The 21,065-nt window shown below is 58.4% G+C and overlaps 1 protein-coding gene across 10 annotated transcripts in view; it reads left to right on the top strand.

Annotated features, from left to right (window-relative positions):
* ATOSB (atos homolog B) overlaps positions 1-20,948 on the top strand; it is a 40,881-nt gene extending 19,933 nt beyond the window's left edge. For 5 of the 10 annotated variants that reach the window (XM_068924326.1, XM_068924323.1, XM_068924327.1 and 2 more), the window contains 10 exons: positions 11,260-11,372; positions 11,531-11,689; positions 11,963-12,164; positions 13,364-14,609; positions 16,066-16,124; positions 16,504-16,600; positions 17,147-17,305; positions 17,784-17,852; positions 18,411-18,616; positions 19,038-20,948. In XM_068924326.1, coding sequence (XP_068780427.1) covers positions 13,545-14,609; positions 16,066-16,124; positions 16,504-16,600; positions 17,147-17,305; positions 17,784-17,852; positions 18,411-18,616; positions 19,038-19,191 — 1,809 coding nt within the window. In that variant the 5' untranslated portion in view covers positions 11,260-11,372; positions 11,531-11,689; positions 11,963-12,164; positions 13,364-13,544 and the 3' untranslated portion in view covers positions 19,192-20,948. Of the gene's footprint in view, positions 1-9,854; positions 10,087-11,259; positions 11,373-11,530; positions 11,690-11,962; positions 12,165-13,363; positions 14,610-16,065; positions 16,125-16,503; positions 16,601-17,146; positions 17,306-17,783; positions 17,853-18,410; positions 18,617-19,037 lie in introns of all 10 variants that reach the window. The other 5 variants (XM_068924331.1, XM_068924325.1, XM_068924332.1 and 2 more) reach the window with 2 other exon arrangements.
* Positions 20,949-21,065: the final 117 nt, after the last annotated feature.

Raw genomic sequence — 21,065 nt, forward strand, 5'->3', positions numbered from 1 at the left:
CCAAAGCTCTGTGTGTTTAGGGCCAAACTTCTTGAAGCAGGTACTTGAGATTCCCGATGCAGGGTGACATGGGCATGTTGCAACGGGAACTGAAGTCTATATCCTGGTATTTCTAACGAGGAGAGCTGTGGATTGAATTCTCAAACCAAAACAGTTCCCACTGGTTTCAGCGTTGTGGGAAATAGTGTCCCTAAGATCTGCAGGTCTGTTGCCTAGGCTGGCTGTAGGTACCTGCTGTCCTCCCTGGGTGTGTGCTTGGCTGCAAGGTATGGAGATCAACAGGCTCCAGCTTTCTCCAGAGATACCCTGGGGGTCTGGCCCTTGCCCTGGGGCTGAGGCAGGTTGGCATGCTGCACTGCATTGTGTTTGCAGCCTGTTCAGGTGAGAAGAGGAAGGGCTCGCAGGCAGATGTGTGTCTTGTCTGCTTGTGGGAGGCACCATGCTGGGGTAGGACCAGGTGGAGTCCCTCTGCCCAGCCTGGTGGAGTGACTTCCCTCCTGCCATGGGTGACTGCTCCCTCTTCCCAGTCAGCTGCTTTGCCTGTTGCAGCTTGTGAGTTCAGGTGTTGCAGATTAACCCTCTGCCCCTGCTCTAAGTGGACTGGGTGAAGTGAGAGTGAGGGTGTCCTGTGCCCTTTTACAGGAGTTTGCCTGTATCCGTCTGGCCACCAGACTGGCTGAGAGCTCCTCGATGGTGGTGGTTGAAATGGATGGAACGATGTTACAGGAGAGACAACGCTATCCGTGCTTAGTCTGCATCCCCATCTTCCAGCTGGGCCGTGGCGGGCTGTGGCTAGTCAGTGTCTCCCTGTTGCACAGACCTTCCCATCCCTTCCTCAAAATGCAGAGCCTCACCCAGGCTCGCAGGGGGCTGTGTCCTCAAGGCAGTACTTCTCCACCAGAGGTGTGGCTGGCATTGAATGCCTGCCCAGATCCAAAGCTCCCAGATCCAAAGTGTGACTAATTGCAGATTAACGCATTTCTTTCCCCTTTTGTCCTTCCCCGCCCTGAACCTGAACTGCTTCTGCTGTCAATGGAGGAGGTTTTGGGCTCCCCAGGATAAGGCAGACATGGACAAATGGGAGAGAGTCCAGCTGAGACGCGGAGGGGCTGGGGTTCAGGGCAGATAAGGAGAGGCTGAGAGCAGTGTGGCTGCACAGCCTGGGGAAGCGAAGGCAAAGGGATCTCATTGCTGTCAGAGGCTGCCTGAGGGGGATTTGGAGAGAAGCTGCGGCAAGGCTCTTCTGGAAAGTGTCCAGGGACAGGATATTGGGCAACGGCACAAGATGCATCAAGAGAAATTCCCGTCAGATTTTAGGAAAAATATTCCCCATGACAGCAGTCAAATCCTGGAGCAGACCTGGACAAGGGACGCAATCTTCAACTTTGGAGGCCTTCAGCCCTCAGTGGGGCCAGGCCCTGTGCAACCTGCTCGAGGTTGGCTCTGCTCAGAGCAGGATTGGACTGAGACCGCCCCCCCCACACACAAAGTCTCCTCCTGCCCATGTTTTTTTTACGGATCTGCAACTCTCAGGGCAGTTGGCCATGAGCTGTGACATGGCCTGTTGGACCGACCTGCCTGCAGGTGCGCAGAGAGCTCAGAGGTTAGTTTTGTGTATCCCCTTTGCTGCATCTCGGCATGGTGTGTATCAGCCCTTCTCCTGGCTGGGTCTGTCTCTCGTCCCTGTGGTGCTAGCAGTGTTGGGGAACAGAGGCACTGTCTGAGCAGCATTGCTCAGCTCATTGCTCTGCCTCCACCTATCTTAGCTGGAGTACCTTTCTCTCCAGAGGACTGTATTTTCCCCTTACCTGCATGAGTATGAGGAATTTGGCTCTGACACAGAGACAGAAAAGCACAGGGCAATAAACCATCCATCCCGCTCCGCTGGCAGTGTGGAGCTGTGTTCTGCAGTGGATGTTCGTGTTACTAGGAGGCTGGAGAGGACACTGGCCCCCAACCCCTCTGGGTGGAAGGGCTCCAGGTTTATCTTCCCTTTGGTGCCTGTCTCAGGCCCAGAGACAGCGGCGATTGGAGGGGAAGTCACCAGTAGTCTTTTTAAAGGCTCCAGCTGCCTGACCATCCCAAGCAGATAGGGAGCAGATGGAGGCTGAGATGAGCCCGGAGGACTGTCTGGAAAGAATTACTTGCTCCCAGTATTTTTTGCTTCTTTGCCAGCCTTTTATTCTCATGGCTGCTCTTTTCTTGATCCTGTCCTTCTGCAAGGCTGGCTGCTGGCAGCCTCGTCAGTCTTGTCTTCAGAAACAATTCTGTTCTGCAGTTTGAGTCTCCTAACTGTGACCCTAGTGTCTAATGCCCCAGAAGCCTGTGTCTGGTGTGTAAGTGCTAGAATGGTTTTTAGTGCTTGCCCTGTCCCCTCTGCCAGAGTCACAAATCGGAGCAAAGGGGGTTGTGTGTAGCCACAGAGCCTGGGCACAGCTGACCTGCAGCAGTAGCTGCATGCACCTCCCCATCTCAGAGGCTGGGAGGATGTCCCCAGCATTCAGGCTCCCCGGACACTTTTACGTGGGTTTCCACTGTCGAGAAGGTTCCCATGGACCTGTATTTGTCCCCAGACCCCTTTTCAAGTTGCTCATCTCAGCCTTTTCCTCGGGCTTGTTGGTGCTGGGCTACCCCCTGGGTCACTAAGCTGTGGTGTCTCTCCCTTCCCCCAGCTGCCTCTCCTCGCAGTCTGGGTGTTACTCAATACCGCTCTGGGCGCTGTTGCGTTACTTGGGTATCCCCGTTACAACACTCGCGCGCATCGAGAGCAGCAGGGTCTGATGGTCTGAGCCAAGAGGCCCCTGAGATCTGTTTCCAGCTCTGGAGGTAAATCACTGCATGCCTTAGGACTAGTCGATTCCTCATAGCCCATGGAGAGCTGTCGTGGCTTTTGTGGGCTCTGGATCCCTATGAACATCAGAGCTGGGGGGGAAGGGTCTGTGTCCCTTGTGGCATGGCTGCCATCAGAATTTAAGGGGTGTTTTGACCCCGTTGCCACAGTAAAGCTGGTTTCTCAGATCTCTAAGCTTTGCGTATTCCTGCGGAAGGTGTGCAGCAAAACGTGGACTGCTGCAGCAACAAGCAGAGTTTGCAAGGGAGTTTTCTTGTTTTATAGGGGCTGATGTGGGAGCTTGTGTCTTGTGCAGTAAGGTTGTCTGGGGATGCAGCTGTGTCTTGAACTCACCCCTGTTCCCTATCACTTCCGCAAAGACGGAGGATGCTGATACGTCAGCATACCCTGCGCTGTGTGGTCTGTGCAGGCTGCACCTGCCTGATAGCCCCGAGGGCAGATCCTTTCTGGCCTCTGTCTCGCATGAGGCACTGGTTGGGCCTTGGCTTCCTTAATGCTGCCATCTCTGTGCAACATCTGGGTGTTAGGCCCTGTTCGTACCCCAGGTGCCTTGCTGCGCAGAGGCCTGGGCTGCCATTTCAGAGCCCTGCCCTCGCTATAGGGTGGCGGTGGATGTGCGGGGCAGAGGGCTTTGCTGAGGCTCAGTTCAGAGCATGCAGACCGGGATGTTTGCCGGTTCCACGGGATGAAGTAGGAGCTGGTGCAATGCTGCTGGGCCTTGCATCCTGCTGCCTTGCGTGGGCCTGTGGCTTAGGTATGTCTGGGGCTGGCGTTAGATACACCAATTCCTCATCCCCTCTTGTTCCCCTTTGAAGGGGCTTGTGCACCTCTATGTTTGCTGCCAGCATGGGCAGCAGCGTGAGTGTTCAAGTGATGGTGGTGACAACCTTTTCCTGATGCCTCGGCAGATCTTTTCCCTCTCCCTCCCTTCAGGCTTGCTGGAAGGGAGAGACCTTGCCTTCATCTGACAAGGTACAGGACGCTGAATTGATGGTAGAAATGCCCCTTCTCTGTGATAGCCCTCCTGGATTTGGCCAGATCTTTACAGTCAAACAAGTACAGAGCCTTGCCCTTACAGCCCAAATACCTACCCAGCCAGTATCACCGCTTTAGCTTTCACTAGACTTAAGGCTTTCTAAATCGCAGCTGGAAAGGTGCGCGTTGGGTGGGTGTACGTGGATATGTATATAGGGTATCTCCTCCCCCCATGCCATGCAGATGTCTAGCACGGGCAATGGAAAAGACACTGAACGTCGCCACCGTTGCTGCAGCCTTATCTGCAAGCTGCAGCTTCGAAGTGCTGAGCCAGAGGCCTGAGCGCCTGTGCCCAAGCGCCTCCCTTGGAGGGCTCTTACGGTAAAAGGAAGTGTATCGCAAGAGGGGTTGCGGTGCGAATGGGCAGTTCCCACGGGGTAAATGCTCCATACGCAATCCTTGCTGCCCTTCTCACCACGGGCACTGGGCCTGTTCCCTCTTCCAGTGCCCAGCTTTGATGCCTACGTGTCAAGAGTCGCTTCAGGTAATGCAGCATCCCTGGGACCTTCTCCACTGCTCTGCAGTGCCTTTATGATAGTTTAGGGGACATTGGAAGGATGATGCTCCTGTGGCTCTCCCACACGGGTATCAGGGACTCCTTGGTGGGTCTCATGTCAGTTGTGTGCAAAGAGGCTCGGGCCAGCAGGGCTGTAGGTAGGTGAGTGGCAGTCAGGGATGGGGAAGACTAGGGTAGGTTATGTCACTTGCTGCAGAGATCAGGAGGGGACAGAGCCCAGATCTTTATCTGGGGACTTTGGGGACATGTGTGGGGGTGCATGTAAACAGAGCAGGGTCTGATGGTTGGGGAGGGCAGAGTTTGGGGTGGGAGTGAGGAAGAGCATGCTTTGGGGGACACTGAGCCGGGCTGCCGTGAGAAGGATGTAGGGAAGCTGAAGGTCTGTGTATCTGGGCTCAGGCAGTGTCGATGATTACAGGGAGTCGGTTGCGGGAGGGGCTGGAAGGAGTTAGCTTGGTAGGGAGGGTAGGACGGGGCTGTGAGCGGCTGTGGTTGTGCATGGTGGTGAGGGCGTCAGAGGTGGGTGTGGAGCTAGGGAGCAGAGTGGAAGCTGCAGAGGTCCTGTCACCACCAGCCGTTCCAATTGCTATGCCATCTTCTCCCAGCTCGTGAAGCATCAGCCCCCTCGCAGGCCTGCAAGGGGCAGGGGTTCCCTTCTGCAACTTCATCGCCCAGAGCACCCTCTTGGGGCCCACGTTTCTGTGCCCGGCTCGCAGCAACGATGAGTTGCCTGTTCATGCTGCACAGTTAGATCACGCTTCCTGCGGAAGACTACCCTGGGACAGGGATGTGAGCAGCAGTGAGTGATCTGCCTTTCCACTGTGGTCAAGTTAAACAGGTCAGGATAGGGTTCCCCAGGGTTTCCGATACAGGCAGTGACCCCGGGGCATTATTACTCCTCTTGGGACACGAAGTATTCAGACTAAAAGAACTATTACTCCTAACATTTATACAGTACCTAGTACAGTGAGGGTGAGGTCCTGCTTGGGCCTGGGACGTACCCCCCTTGGACAAATGTCTGTATTGAACTTTCAACAAGGCGGAGTGAAGGTGCCCATAGTCATAGCCAGAGACCCCAGGTGTTGTGCAAGCACAGAGCAGAAGTGATCCCTGCCCCTCCGTCAGGACCGATCAGGCTTCTTGTGGCCGTCCTGTGACTGGGTGGGTGCACGCACATGTGACTTTGTAATTGCTGACAGTGGAAAATTTTTCCATCGGTTCCAGTTGGCACCAAGGTCTGGAACGGAGCAGCGAGTCTGTGTGGCTGTCTGGCAGCTTGGGCCCAGGTTCCTCAGCTGCCACCTCCAGAGGCTGGTGGAAAACTGAAATGGAGCCCGCAGACAAGTCTCTGCGCATGGAGAACTAGGGGCTTGCTTTTGCTGCAAAGAAAGCTGTGGGCTCCTTCTTCATTACCCCAGGGTAACTACCACAGCCGCTCTCCTGCAGGAAAGGCAGCCAGGCCACCATGCTACTGCAAGGTCAACTCGAGAGAGCGTGCAGCTTTGAGCTCTGCAAATTTGCCTTGTTGTAAAACTTGCACATGTGGTGTTGGCCGTGCTTTCCCCTCGGGAGCGGTGGCACGCAGTAGTTACCCCGGGGTGAAAAGACACAGCTCTTTATGAAGCGAAGCAAGCCCGGAGGAATTTTCCCCTTGTGGCCAGCTGTTGTCCTGGGCCTGGCTTGCGTCCTCCAGCACTTCCCACTCTGTGCTTCCTCGGGGAGGGGACCGGAGGCCGGCCCACCCTGCAGACTCCTTTTGCCGGGTGAGTGGGTGCCACCTCGGGCTCGGAGGGGTAAGTGGCTGCGGTGGAGCCCAGCAGCATCCTGTTGTCTCTGCAGGGATCCTCTTGGGCAGCAGAGAGTTTTCCCCACCCCCAGCTCTGCCGCTGCCTCTTTGTTTTCTGGCAGAAGCCTCCGTGCCTTTTCATTGCCGTTGAGGCGCTGAGCAGGAGCCTACATGTGCCGTGTGTGTGTGTGTGTGTGTCTCGCCGGGAATGTGGTGCGGGCTGGCGAGACCTGCCGGGCTGCGTGTCTCCCTCGCAGGGCTGCGGAGGCCAGCTGGCAGCTCTGGGGGCTCCTTTCCGTGGGCTGTTCCTCTGCTCGAGCAGGGCTTTGAGGCTGCTGGTTTCCTCTGATAAGCGCTCTTTTACACTGGCAGCGTTTCTGCACCTTGCCACAAGTGGAGTAAGTTGGATGGGAAGGGGACAGTTCTCAGCTCGGCTCTGCTCGGGGCTCGGGCTCTCCGCTGTGGTGCTCTCGTGCCGGCGCTCCTGCTGAGAAGATACCTGAGATTAGAGCAGTGCAAAGGGATTGGGGGGGGGGGGGGGGGGGGAGAGCGGGCTGCGGATCCGAATACAGCAGTGGCTAAGAATTGCTTGTGCTGTGCCTGCCTCTCTGTGTATTTGATCTCTCGACTTCCAGCGGGGACTGAATTCCTGTGCTGGATTCTGGGCTCAGCTCTTGTGAAAGGATCCAATTATTTCAGAGCTTTGAGCATCTCCATTTGCTGCCCATATTTGCAGTGCCCGGGTCTGCGCTGGCTGGAATTCCGAGTGATTAACGTGACTGTGACATCCCTCCTAGGGGTGTTATCTTTGCTTGCTGTCCCCCACCGCCCCCCTCTTCCTCCTCCAGCAGCGAGCGAGCGAGACAGGCAGGCAGAGACAAAGGTCTGTCCTCAACCTGGGCTGTCCTCCCCGTGAGCGGCTGCTGCATGGGATTTCCCCGCTCTGCGTGCTGCAGGTTTCGTGGGCTCCTGATTAACGTTGGAGCCGGGAGGCTGTATCGCTGAGGTTTGAGCCTGCTGGGCTGGGTGGGCAGGGGGTGCTGCCGGCTTTGGAGAGCTGGCTGATTGTCCTGCTGGATTTTAAGCTGCTTTTCATTCTTTGACTGTGCTTTTTCTGGGGAGAGGGGCAGCTGTGCATGGGGGGGAGGTTAGCATGGGGGGGGGGTGGGAGGGTTGGACATGGGGGAAGAAAGCTGTACACAGGTGGCTGTTGTATAGTGGGGTCTGCCTGCAGACCCTGCAAGCCCCCCTTCCCAGCCGCAGGCTATTGTCAGCGTCTCTGTTTGCATGCGACGCACCGAGGCAAGGTGTGCGGAGGTTATCTGCGTGGGGTGTCAGAGCAGGGGGTGAGCCGCCAGGCCAGCAGCTCTGAGCTGCCGGGAGAGATTTCATTGTGTTATCGCAGGTTGGCTGAGTGGAAGGGCTCAGTCCCCACGTAGCCCCCTATGGCACCTTGTGCGTGGGCCTGGGGCTGGGAAGGCACCGTGCACCTCCGGGCAGACCTCAGCCCTCAGGGAGGCCAGGGAGCTAATGGGGTGTCTGGTCACTCAGGAGCCTGCTGGAGCCACAGCGAGGCTCCTTGCAGGGAGCCTGCTCTGTGCTCGGGGCTTCTGCACCCTGCTTTGGTGCACCGGGACGGTGTCCCCTCTTGCGGACTGGGAGGAAGGGCAGCAGCAGCAGCACCTCCCTGACACGGGTGCTGCCAGGCAGAGGAATGTGTAGGGTTTGTCTCTGTCTAAGCTGCCCTTGATGGTTTCTAGGAGCTTGCAGCTTCTAACATGGGCACTCCCTCTTGCCCCATGCTTCCCTTCTGGGCTTGGGCTTCCTCCCTGTTATCTGCACAGGGGCCAGCACTGAGCAAGGCTCTGCAGCTGCATAAATCTGGTACAGCAGGAGGCTTCCTTCTGAGGAGCCCCTGAGAGCAGTACTTGTCCCTGCAGTGGAGCAGGGATGCTCCCTCTCTGCATCATCTTTTTCTTTCCCCTCTCCCTTGTTTCCACCAAGTGTGGGCTTCTTCCTCCCTGACCCAAATACCAGGGGAGAGCCAGAGCCGTGTCTACTCCTTTCATCTCTCCCTCCAGGTACAGTTTGCTGCTGGAGCATCTCCCTCACTGGTTTCTCCACAGGAGTCCCACCTCTCCCATGGATAGTGCTATAAGTGGTTTCCGTCTCTCTGCTGACTACGGTACATTTGGTCTTGCAGGCCGTGGAGAAACCGCTCTGATGGCAACATTGCTGTTGGTGCTGCCATCCTCCAGCAATGTGACGGAAACTTTCTGCCTGCTTCTCAAGCTCAGCTCTTAGCCTGTGCCAAGGAGCTCATGGTTTTACACTTCCACTGGTTAGATTTCCCCTATTAAGTCTTTTTCTTGGGTTCAGATAGGATTGATGGAGCCGTGAGGTATCTTCCAAGCAGTCACAGTTTCCAGCAGTTTCTGTTGCCTCTTCTCTTGCCTTGTGCTCTGCTTGTACTGAGGCCGATCCCTTGCCTTCTTGTAAGGCCGCTCTCACTGCCGCTCTCTTTCCTTGCTCTGTGGTTCTTGCTTCACCCTGCAGGGAGGCTGGGAAGTTTTGGTCTCCTAAGCCCTTCCCAGGAGAGGGAGCAGGAGGGAGGCAGGCAGGGAAGGTCTGTTCAGGGATTCCTTCTCTGTGGTCTGAATGATGCGAGGCCGCTCTCGGCCTTGCTGGCCCCTCTGCGTGGCTGTCTGCCGCAGGCAGCAGGGCTCAGACCACAGTCTTCTGTCCCTTGGCCATGTGTCCGCTGACTTGCTGGTCTCTTTGGGAGACCTGTGTGGATTCCCACTGTGTGAGCTTGGCCCCTTTGGGCACAGCATTCCCTTTCCTCCTTGCGCCGGTGTCACACTGGTAACCCTGCCGGGCTCCCCTTTCCAAAGACTCTGCCTGTCCTGTCCCTTGGCATGGTGCAATACAGTTAAAATGGCAACAGATCCTTTTACAGCTCAGAGGCTTTGGCTGCAGCCTGACGTACAGTACAGCTGCTGCATCGCCCAGCTGGGAACCCTTCCTCACCTGCCATCCTGCTCTCGTGCCGCCAGATTGAGGCCACGGTCTGTTTATTGTGTCCCCCCGATGTGCTAATAGGAATGAAGCCAACAGGTAATCCAGGTCTGTGACCCTCAGTCCTGGCTGTACCATCCTGCATCAGATGCTGGATGGGTCGGGGTCTGGTGGCTCAGTGTCACCAAGGCGGTGAAATGCAGTGTCTGTGCCCCAGCACCTGGGACGTGCTCCCTCCCTGCTGGTCCTCAGGCACTGAGAGTGTCCTGGCTGTTGAAGCCTAGTGCCCTTTCTCCAAGCTTGGCCAGGTGAGATGCAGAGAGGAAAGCTGCGTCCGACATAGCTGTGGAGCCAGGTGCTAGGAGACCTTGGAGAAAAGATAGTGGGGATGTGACCCTTGTGGCACTGCAGTGCCATAGAAGGGGATTCCACCTTCCTGATCACAGCGCTCCCTATCCTAGGCTGCCTGGCAGACCTCCAAGGGGATGTGCAAGGAGGTCCCTCCCACGGTGTATTTGTAGACAGAGGGAACCCTTTCAGGCTAGCGCTGGCCTTACCTGGTGACTGGCATTGAAATCTCAGCTGGGACAGGTTTGTGGTGTCAGCGTGTCAGCCTCACCTGATGGACCTGTTCTCCTGAAACGCAGCTGCCTCTGGGGAGCAAATGGCTCAGCCCACCAGCACAAGGACCTGGGAAGGGATGTGACCACAGAGGAACGCGAGAAAGAGAAAGAAATGACACAGGTTGAAACTGCAGATTTGTCCCAGCATGGAGACATGCAGGAAGGATGTGGCTTTCTCCAGCCATGCCATGCTGACTCTTTTGCTGCCAGCTGCTGACTTTGCTTCCCAGCGGTCGATTGTGCCCTGCAGGTTGTGGTACGAATCTCCCCCGGGGGTGGAAGAGGGAAGCAGCTACCTGGTGTAAGAGTTCTCCACCTTCCAGGCAGGCAGAGCACAGTGAGTTAGCACCTCCACGTCCTCCCACGGTCCACAATTGTGGGTGTTCACCTGCTCTCCTGTGTGCCTTCATGCAGGCCCAGTGCAGGGTGCCAGGAGGAGCTGTCTTTACAAAGCCTCAAGGAGCTTGAGGCTTGAGATCGGACATTTGATGTGCCATGCTGTGGATTTGCCCTGCGGTGAGCGCTTCCAGGGAGCCAGCATATTGCTTCTGTGTCCTGGCTGATCCCTGGCGATGCTCTTCCTTTGGTACTGCTGGCAGTGGCTCTCGGGCTGACCTGCTCTCGGGGACTGGCTGCAAGTGCCTATTAATTACAGATGCCGTTGGGAATATAATGAAAGGCCAGGCCATTTCCTGGGGCAGCCAAGGTCAGCCCTGGTGCTGCAGTGAGCACTGCAAGAGACCTGCTGACACTAGGACTCCAACTGGAAAGATTTTGGGTTGCAGAATTTGCCATACTAAGGTGCCAGAATAGGGGGGCACTTGGGTGTTCGATGTTTCCAAGTATCCCTTCAGGGATTTTGTTCATCTGCCTGGCCCTGCTGTTTCCAGTCCGGCCCTATGCAGTGGGGATTCTGGCTGGGTTGGGAAGTGGGGTGTGAACTTCTCTTATCTGGGTACTGATCTGCACCCTGCCTGGGGGGCAGTTGCTCAGGGAGACACAGGTTCTGTTGGGCCCCATGCTTCATGGAGGGATGATCTGACAGGGTGGCAAGAGATGGGCTTCGCACCCAGCCTAACCGGAGCCTGATGCATTGCGGAGAGTTAGGCGAGGCGATATAGGCCTAAGCTATGCCGCCTTTGGGATGGTGCTTTCGGTCGGGATGGCCAGCCAGCCAGGCAGCGACTTCCCTCTGGACAGCTGCTGCAGTGGACCCCCAGGCAAGGGCTGCACGGGGGGAGAGGTGGGGAGTGTGTGGGCCCTAGGGACGGGCAGCGCTGCCTCCTTTTGCCCCTGGGGCAACAAGGCTCATGGGCTGCCCCATGATGGAGGGGCTAAGGGAAGAGATTCCCAAGGGCTTCTGCCTGCTGTGAAGGTGTCATGTCGTAGGCTGCTGCCCAGGCTGACTCTCGTCCTTGCCCTCCCCCAGGCATCAAAGGTACGGTGTTGGTGGATTATGACCGCAGGGAAGCCGTGGCTGTGCCCAGGAAGCTGCGTTGCATCCGCAGATCTCCTTCGTACATCAAGGGCACCTTTGAGCAGGTGAGTGCTGTGCACGTGAAAGGACTGCTGTCTTTGCTCTGGGGGAAGCTGGTGGGGGGCCATCACAGCTCAGGGTTGTCAAGCTCCCTGTTTCTACCTTCCTGCCAGACATCGCTTATTAGAGGAAGGAAATTGCAAGCTCTTCTCCTTGTCTGTAGGGCCAGAAAGTGACGTGTGCTGTGGGTGAAAGGGATGGGAGGTGGACATGAGACCAGTGGCCTGGGGAGTCTGATGATTCGCAGCATCTTGGAAAGCAAGCCATGAAATGGTCACCAAAATAAGTAGGAATCTGTCCAAATGCACAGGTTTTCATGAAGGTAAGCAAGTAAAAGAGGTATAAAATACAGGAAAGATGAGAATTCACAGCTTAGCTTGAAGTATTTGTGGTTTAAATGGAAATCATGGACCATACTGCCCAAGAGGGCCTGTAGATGTGTATGGCCTTTGGATTTGGGAGGCTGAAAGTCTGAACACGAATACTGCCTTCTCTGCCTGTGTGACACCACAGGCAGGTGGCACCCTCCTGCTCTTCTGTCGGTGAGCTCCTGAATTATTCCCGCCCTGCATCTTCCCCTCTCCTTCCCCGTCAGAGCTGCTGTGGAGACCGAAGAGCTGGAGAGGACAGCGCAGAGGTTCGAAGGCACACCGTGATGGTGGGAGCCATTCCACGGCAGCCACGCCGCTTCTGGGGGGTGCCCGGCTGGCAGGTGTCTTCAGCTAGTTGTGCCAACGACTATCCACTGCAGGACGGGGAGCCTAATCTGGAGCCGTGTGGGGTTCTGCTGCAGAGGGGTGAGTGTGGGAGGCAGCCAGGACAGGCTACAGAGTGGCAGGTTGCACCTTTCATCGCTCCTCCTAAACAACATCCCTGGGCCCGACTGCCTTGACCTAGCACCCTCCCATCCCCATCACAATGTGGGGCAAAATACCGCTCGCAGCCTCAGTTCCCAGATGACCTTGACCCAATTGAGGAATCGTTTTCCCTATTGCATACCTGCCCCAAGCCTTTGGAGCCACGGGAGCAGACAGAGCTATGGGGACAGGCTGATGGCGGCAGGGCTGCCAAACCAGGGCTGCTTGTCAGGCTCCGGAGCTCCTCAGCCCGGCAGTTACTTTTCGGCAAAGATCCCATCTCCTGAGGTCTTGTGACCGTTCCGGTATTTATCGTGGCAGACACAGCTCCTGGCTAGGACTCTGATGGCTCCGAAACTGGACTTAAAATCAAAATTGAGACCCCATGTAGCGCAGAGTAGGCCAAACCCTCAAGGTAGGTGGGAATGAGTAATGTGGATGGGTTGTGCAGGAGCCCGTGGTGGGCTCTGCTCCTTCAACTCCCTGATTGTAGGTTAGGATAGGCTGGAGGCATTGTTAACCTGCAGCCCCCAGAACCACCCACCTGCAAATTCAGGTATTTGAGGTCTCTGTTTCAAGCCAGCTCAGAGAAGGGCTAACTGCGATGTTAGATCAGGTTCCCTCAGGCTGCACAGCCTGATTTCTGGCCCCACTGTGGGTTTGAAAGCGTAGGGAGCCAGCCCTGCCTTGTTCAGTGCATGCGGCTGGGCAAGGTTTCCTTGGCAAGCGCTTGGAGATCTTGTTGCTCTTGCCCAAAGGGGTGATTACAGTCCTGAGCCCCTGGGTCTGGTCTGACCCGCCTGATTCCTGCACTCCAGAACAGCGCAAGCACGTCAAGTCCCTTGCAGGCCCCTCTTCTCCCCGCTTGTTCAGGCTTGTCCTCAGTAGCCTCCAGCCCGGCTGGAGACTCCTTTTTGTGCCCAGGCCAGGAAGAAAGTGCTGATCCTGCAGATGGGTGATGCCACGGGGTTCCCTAGAGAGCCACACCAAGCTGGTTCCTCTTCCCGTCCCCAGAGAGGGAGGTCTGAGCAGGGCTGTATGCGGAGCCACCCGGGTCCCAGTACGTCCCCTGCTGCTGAAAGGCTGGCTGAGGATCAGGATCCTGGGCTGATCTCCTTCCTCTTGCTCTGTCCTTCCAGATGCTGCGCTGCAGCGCACTCCATAACAGAGGGCTCACCCGGACGTCCTGAGCAAGGGGGGTCCAGCTCCCACCTGCTGCCCTCACACAGTGACCCTGTGGCACTTTACTGTCCCTTCCCTGCTGCTGTATGGGGCTGTTTTGACTCTGGCTCCACTTGGGGTCCAGCCAAGTAAGGCTCCATGCGGCACATCCACACGGAGGCGTCCCTGCCCCCAGAGCGCAGCACGGACTCTGGCCTGTCCCGGCCAGGTGGAGAGGCAGCCTTAGAGCCTTCCTCACAACGCTGCACTCGCCGCGGCATCCTCATGGGCTACAACGAGACAGAGATCAAGCGCCAGAAGGTTTACCAGGTCTCTATCTTCTCCCATCTCTCCAGCTCTTCCGAGAGCACAGAGCAGCGGACAGGCAGCCGACCAGCTGTGAAGAGGGGGTACCCCGAGCAGCGAACTCCAGAGGGGGCACGCGATCCCAAACGAACTCACTGGGGTGGCGGGGGGGCAGACGGCAAATGGGACGGGGGTCCCGGGCACGGTTCCCTGGACGATGACGATGCCTTCGAGGATGGTCTGCTGGTGGAGGAGCTATCCCTGTGCGGCTCTGCGCAGCACTTCTCCCACAGCGGGCTGCGGGTGGTGGAGCACCGATGTGAGGGCAGTCCAAGCCACAGTCCCAAGGCTAGCAGAGAAGACAGGTCGCAGGATGCCTCATCCTCCCGGCCACAGCACATTGCTTGCAGTACTTTGCACACAAGAGACCATTGCCCTGTCCCACCAGGGGATCAGCCTGAAGACTATGGGGAGAGGGCAAGTGGCCACAACGTACTTGAACTTGATTTGCACAATATTGCACAAATGCCCCGGGCAGACTCTGGGAAGAGAGAGAAGCCGAGGGACGGCCCTGCTCATGGCAGCCAGGCTGGCAGAGAAGGGGAATGGCCAGTGATGGCCAACGGGTGCAAGGAGCCCCCAGCTCCTCAGACAGCACTCAGCCCCGAGCCCAGCAGCCTGAGCTCCTTGGAGAAGACACCCTGTGGGAGCAGTCGGCTCAGCGGGAGCAGCTGCCCAGCCAAACGGAAGCTGCTGCCTGCTGGAGAGGTTGCAGCTGACTCCTGCTCTGAGGACGAGAGCCTGTCCCCACCAGCGAGGAAGAAGAGGGCCCCGCCATGTCATCCAGTGCCCACGGCCTGCCGCAGCACTGATGCCAAGGGGGCTCCTTTCTGGAATCACCTGCTTCCAGCAGCCAAGGTGAGCATCAGTTGTTGAGGGGTGGGAAGAGGCAAGGAACAGCCTAGGGACATCCAGAGTCCAGGGCTGTGCTTGTGGGCACGTGGCCCCCAGTGGCACAGCGCCCTGTCCTGTCCCAGTGCCATAGCCCTGGTTCAAACAGGGCAGTGGCTGCTGGCCAGCCCTGAGGAACAGTCTGCAGGGTGTCACTGGCTACAGACCTGCTGTGATCACTGGATTAGCCCCTTGCAACCAGCTCTCTGGCATGCTGAGAGCCTCACTTGGGGAGGACGCTACCCCCCCCCCCACCCCCGCCAGTGACAGCGGGAGTTGGAGACACAGTACGGGGGCTGTTGGCTGCGGCCGAGTCAGTGTCTGACAGCTTTGTGTCAAGCCGTCAGGCTTAGCATGAGCAGCTGTCCTCTGTGTGCCTAGGGAGGAGGAAGGCAGAGGGATGGGGACTGCTTCGGCCCCTGTCCATGACATCCCTCGTGGTGCTGGGCCTGCTGGGTGAGGATTTGGTGGCATGGATCAGGGCTGGACAGCTCTGGCCAGGGAATGGGAGCCCTGGTGCTGTGTGCCGAGATGCTGCTAGCTCCTCTGCGGTACTGGCGAGCCTGTTGTGTGTCCCCAGCGTGCCACGAGCCCTCAGAAATGGAGCAGAGCTCTGGGGTTTGCAACCACCCTGGTAGCTCAGGAGCAGCCTGCAATTCCATCCTGTTTGCCAGCTGCTCCTGACCAGATCCCTGCTCCCACCATATCCTGCTGGCCAAGGTCACAGCAGGTTCATGCCGGAGCCAGCACGCTCCTGTCCTTCTGTGGGACATCCCAAGGTGCGGGGACTGACAGGGACAGACAGCAGAGATGCATTGTTTTAGGGCCAGGCAGTGCCATCAGCATGGCACAGCTCTTTCCCTGCCCATGTACCCTTTTGGGTGACTGTCCCTCAGCCTGGCTGTCCCCAGTGCTGCCCTCCCTCCGGCAGCTTCCCTCGAGCCTCCAGCTCAGTCATGCCAGCTGGCTCTGTCATTGCTTTGTGTTGTGCAGCCCTTTATGTGGCTTCCAGAAAGGAAAATCCCTGAAAAGGGGACTCCCTGTAAAAGGAGGCAGCAGGGTGGCCCTAGCTTTAGCACCCACTACTACTGTTCTAGGGACCTGGCGCTGGGCAGGGGTGGGCAAGCAGGACCCTTTGCTCAGCAGCATTGCCATGGGCTTTGCATGAATCACCTGGGACTGGAGTTTGACCTGGACTGGCCGGGGAGCTTTGTGGTATGTGGTACCGTTCCCTGGGATGTGCAAGGGGGTGTTTGTGCCTGGGTCTTTCTGTCTGCAGTGGTCTTTGGCAGTGCACGGGCAGCGCGGCCTCCTTTCCTGCTGCCTGTTGTGGGGTAGCAGGGCAGGGGGTGATGATATTTCCTGGGGGTGCGCAGCCCCTGATTGCTGCCCTAACATGGCTCTTGGTCTTGCATCCCCCCAGAGCTCTGCAGATTGCACTACAGTCGGGAGAAGGCTGAAGAGCGGGCTGCGCCTCAAATCGTGAGTGTCCCAGCAGCCATGAAGCCCTGCTGGCCTTGGAGCAGGGCCTCGGGCACAGCAGTGCGGGCTCTGGGTGCACGGCACTCCCAGCACCCTGCAGCCACGTGGGAGGGTCAGGGTTGGGGTAATCCCAGTCCTTTTCCTGCCCCAGATGTTTCCCCTCCAGAAGATCCTGGGCTGTGGGGTGGAGGGGGGTTTCTGCTGCACTTCATGGGGTGGGAAAATCTGTTCAACCTCCATTAGAGAGATGGATGGGGGGCCCAGAGAGAAGGACAGGGCTCCTTTCTGCCAGGTAAGGGCCCATACCTTGGAGGACACAGGGGGAGCACAGGGCTTCCTGCTCTCCGGTTTGGCATTGATGCTCTCTCTTCTCTCAAAGGCGACATCTCCGGAGCAGCCTCCGGAGAGGGACCCGGCCCTCTGCAGCCCCCTGGACCACCACCACAGTCAGTCATGCTCTGCTGGGCAACTTTGAGGTAACGGCACCTGTGCTGTGACTGCCCACCAGTGCAGGAGGGAGGGAGTTAAGCCCTGCAGGCGCTGGGCTGGAAACATGGCATAAGGTGCTGAGCCTGATGGGAGCGTGCTGCTTGGTACAGCAGTTGCACAAGGCTGTATCCCGTGTCCCGAAGGGCCTCACGTGTGTCAGCTGTGGGGAGAGGCATCTGTCCCCTGGCAGAACAGCTCACCACAGCAGATCCTGCCAGGGGACAGACGCGCTGGGCTGAACTTGTCCCTCAGACCCTATTGAGAGGGCTGCCGCAGAGCTGACTGGCAAAGCCAGAACGCTCGCACTTGTTCTTGGTGTTAGATGGCTGGTTTCAGCCCACCTATTCAAGGATGGAGTCCATCTCAGAAATAGCAGCCAAGGTCCCTCACACGCAGTCCTTGGAGAGCCTAGGGCCATGTGAGGGCAGGCTGATGCGTGCTCATGGTGGAGATGGAGGTCGTTTCACATATAGCTTAGAGGTGAGGGGCAAGCCTAGTGTTGTAAGGTCTGTAACGCTTCCCTCCTCTCTCAGGAGTCCATCCTGAAGGGGCGCTTTGCACCGTCAGGGAGGATCGAGGGTTTCACAGCAGAGATCGGAGCCAGCGGCTCCTACTGCCCCCAGCATGCCACCCTGCCTGTCGACGTCACCTACTTCGACATCTCTGAACACAGCGCGCCCTCGCCTTTTCTGGTACGCCAATGAGGGAGGGCTGGGCCAGTGAGGGAGGTGAGCAGGGGCCGTATGCAGGCACTGGACATCCTCTGGGGCTGCCCCGCTCTTGAGAACGTGGCACAAGCAACCACATATCCCAGGAGCCCCGGCACATCTCTGTGGCCGTGGCACCGGCCACACCAGGGTCTGCTGCAGGGAGACAGAAGCCATATTTAACCTATGAGGCAAAGGGAGGAAGAGGCAGGCTTCAGATGTGTGACAGGGCTGCCGCTGCCCAGCCGTCTCACGGCTGCTGCTTTGCCATCACCTCTCTGTTGCTGCTTGTTCTCCTCCTGGTCTGGAGAGGGATTGAGCTGAGCACCCTCTTGCAACGTGCCCCTGGTTGCCTTGTCCCACGGTCTGCTGGTGAGAGGGACTCTGGGCCCCATATCAGGGCTCAGCTAGGCTCTCCGTGGGCTTTCATCCTCTCTTACATGCTGTTTCTTTTGCCTCCCAGGGAGTGATTGACTTGGAGGCCTTGGGAAAGAAGGGTTACAGTGTCCCCAAAGCTGGAACCATCCAAGTGGTGAGTCATCCCCTGGCCTCTGATAGCGCAGTGTGGAGGAGGCCTGGGTGGGCTCCCGTGGCTTTGGAGCATCCCCGGGGCAGAACTGCTCCATTCTGTTGTTTTGCTGGGGCAACAGCCAGAAAGCTCTGTGCAGAGCCAGTGTATGGCCACCAAGAGCGCTGCGGAGGGAAGCACGGGATCCCCGGGGCGCTGGCAAGGAGGCAAGGGGATGCGAGACACAAGAAAGGAAGAGGCTGGTGAGGAGGGGCAGGGGTCTCAACAGCAGAGCTTGTGGGTGCCATGGGAATGAGATGGGAGCATGTGGGTGGAGGTGGGGAGGAAAGGGCTTACCGGTGGGTTGCGGTATCTGAGCTGTGTGCGCTGGCTCCTCTGTGAGGGACACAGACTGGAAAAGAACTGGGCCTTGGGCTACACCCTCTGGGGCTGGTGTGGAGCAAGGACTGCTCTTGTGGGCCCTTGGGCCTCCCAGCACAGCCCCAAGATGCCCCAGGCCTGACCTATGCGCCCATGCCGTGGGCACTTCCTAGTCTGACCTCCCCCCCGCTCTGCCCATAGACCTTATTTAACCCCAACAAGACTGTGGTGAAGATGTTCTTGGTGACGTACGACTTCCAGGACATGCCAGCCAACCACATGACCTTCCTACGCCACCGCATCTTCTTGGTGCCCGTGGGAGAGGAGGAGGGGGCCGTCGTGGCCTCCAGCGACCCACCAGGCACCAGCCCACCCCGCAGGGTCCTCTGCTACCTGATGCACCTGAGGTAGGGCAGGCTGGGAGGGATGGACACCTGCTCTGGGGTCACCGCTGGACTCCCAGGCCCCTCTTCCGTGTGTCCCTGTCTCCTCCAAACCTGCAGGCTCTGCCACTATTGCAGGAGGAGAGCCTGACTTGGTAGCCCTGGGGAGGAGCAGGGAACGGTTGTCCTCTGCCCTAGAAGGGCTGCGGAGAGACTGGAGCTGCCGTCCTGCCCTAGGGCAGCAGTCTCTGCCCCTCTGGAGGCAGGCAGAGTGGAAGCCACTTTGACCAGGAGCATAAGTAGGCAAGGAAGATGGTGGGAAGAAGCTTCCTGGGTCGGAGTTGTGCCCCCCTGCCCTGCTCTGCTGCCACCGGCTCCCTCTGAGGCTGCTACATCCTTTCTTGCAAGTCTGAAGTTCCTCTGCCGTGCTCTCCTCTCCCCTTAGGTTTCACAGCTCCAAGTCGGGGAAGATCTACCTTCATGACGATATCCGGCTGCTCTTCTCCCGCAAGTCAATCGAGGTCGACTCCGGGATCCCCTATGAACTGAAATCCTTTACGGAGATGCCAAGGAACCCTTGCTACTCACCGTGGGCCTAAGCACGGAGCCGCCTGACCTTCTCCGTTGCCTAGAGCCACTGGGGAGCATCCAGCCCAGCACTTCAGAGAGAGATGAGTAAAGGGCCAGAGAGCAGGCACCACCTTGAAATATCGCCCTCCCCGCATGGCTGCGTCCTTCCAAGCAGCGTGGACATCGTGGCTGTGCCCTATGGCAGGGTTGGGATCACCAAGGGGGCTTTGTAAGGAGGGGCAGGGGCTGGTGAGCAGCCCCTGCGCTCCCAAGACATGCCCAGGTCTTTCACCAGTGCTGCTCCAAGCTCGGAGACGTGGCCAGGGTTGAGGGGGGAGTTAAGCCTGGAAGGGGGGCTCAGGGTGAGGCTGTCTATGCCAGTCCCTGGGCTGGGGAGCAGAAACCGTAGAAGGGTTCATATTTATTAGTATTTATTGTTGCTGGGAGTGTGGAGGAGACCTGTGCAGAGGATCAGACGTGCTTTTCTTCCTCCGCAGCCCTCCTGGCCTTGCAGGCACTGGACGAGGTACCCAGGCAGCGGGCAGGCTGCGCTCAGCAGTGTGGGGCTGCAGGCATTGAGGCAGGGCTGTGGGGACTGTGAGGGTCACCAGCAGCGAGGCACATCTCGGGCTGTGGAAGGAGAGGGTGACCAACCTATCAGAAGGAACAGGGCCCAGCTTCCCTGCGGGGCCTTTGTTAAAAGCCCTGGGAGAGGCTGAGATTTCTGCTGGGCCTGCCCCTCTTCAGGCAGCTTGGGGAGGCCCTAGAGGGCAACCCCTCTAGGGCAAGGCAGGCCCCAAGAAGCCTGGGGCTGGCAGGGAAGTGGCTATTGCTATGGGCCCTGGGGTAAGAGATATGGCTGTAACACGAAGGGACAAGGAGCTGGGGGCTCTCTGGAAGAGCAGGGACTAGCCCTTCCCGCAAGATTTGAGAGAAGGTGGAGATCACCAAAAGATCTTGGCCTTGTGCTGATGTGGTAGGGTTGGGGTGAATCCTGTTGCCTTTGGGGCAGCTGGGAACCTGCTTAGAGCAAGAACCTGTCACCACGTTGATCAACTGAGAGTAGAGGGGGAGGAGGCCTGGCTTGATCCTTAGGTAGGATGGAGAAGAGAGGAAGCAGCAGAGAGAATCGAGCATCAGCTCTGGGCTGGATGTGCAGAAAGGGAGCTGGAGATTATCCAGAGCGGTACCTTTTTCTGCCCCTAAGCCTCAAGAAATGTGTGCAAGAACACGTCAAGCCCCGGGCAGGGGGGTCAGGGAGGCAAGAGAGGCAGGGTGCAAGACCGGAGCGTCCTTTGAGCGTGCCCTACTGACGCAGAGTCGCTGCTAGGCTTTTTCTGGAAGACCTGGTTGGGGGTGGGGGAGGCCCAGCCAGGATCTCCAAGGAGGGAGGGAGGGAGAGAGCCCAGCCTGAGGAGGGCAGGAACACCAACGTCTGCCAGCAAGGGCCAGCACCCAGCTCCTTCCCCCGGCACCCCCAGGGGCGAGGACCACGGGGCAGGGGCTGGGAGGCAGGGAGGGCCAGGCCCGGGCCTGCTCAGCCCCTGGGCCGGGGAGGTGGAGGAGGCTGGGGCCCTCGGCCCGGGGGAGGGGGGGCGCCCTTGCGGGAACCCAGAGCCGCCGGAGCAGCTGCGCCCGGTACTTTTTGTGTTTGTTTTTAATTTAATAAACGCTGGTTTGGACCCCGAGCCCTGGCTCTGCGCCTGCGCGGCCCCGAGGTGCCTGCCGGGCCCCTGCCGCCCGCGGAACCTGCGCGAGCGGCCGGCGCCCCCGGGGGACACGATGAGCGGCGCACCCGGAAGAGCCCGGCGCGGGGGGCGTTCCGTGCCCGCCTCTCGCTGGTCAGGGCCGAGGGAGGAGCCGTAGCCCGGCTCGGCCGGCGCGGAAGCGTTTCCGCGGGGAC

Source organism: Struthio camelus, chromosome W (assembly GCF_040807025.1).
Source record: "Struthio camelus isolate bStrCam1 chromosome W, bStrCam1.hap1, whole genome shotgun sequence".
Taxonomy (NCBI): Eukaryota; Metazoa; Chordata; class Aves; order Struthioniformes; family Struthionidae; genus Struthio; species Struthio camelus.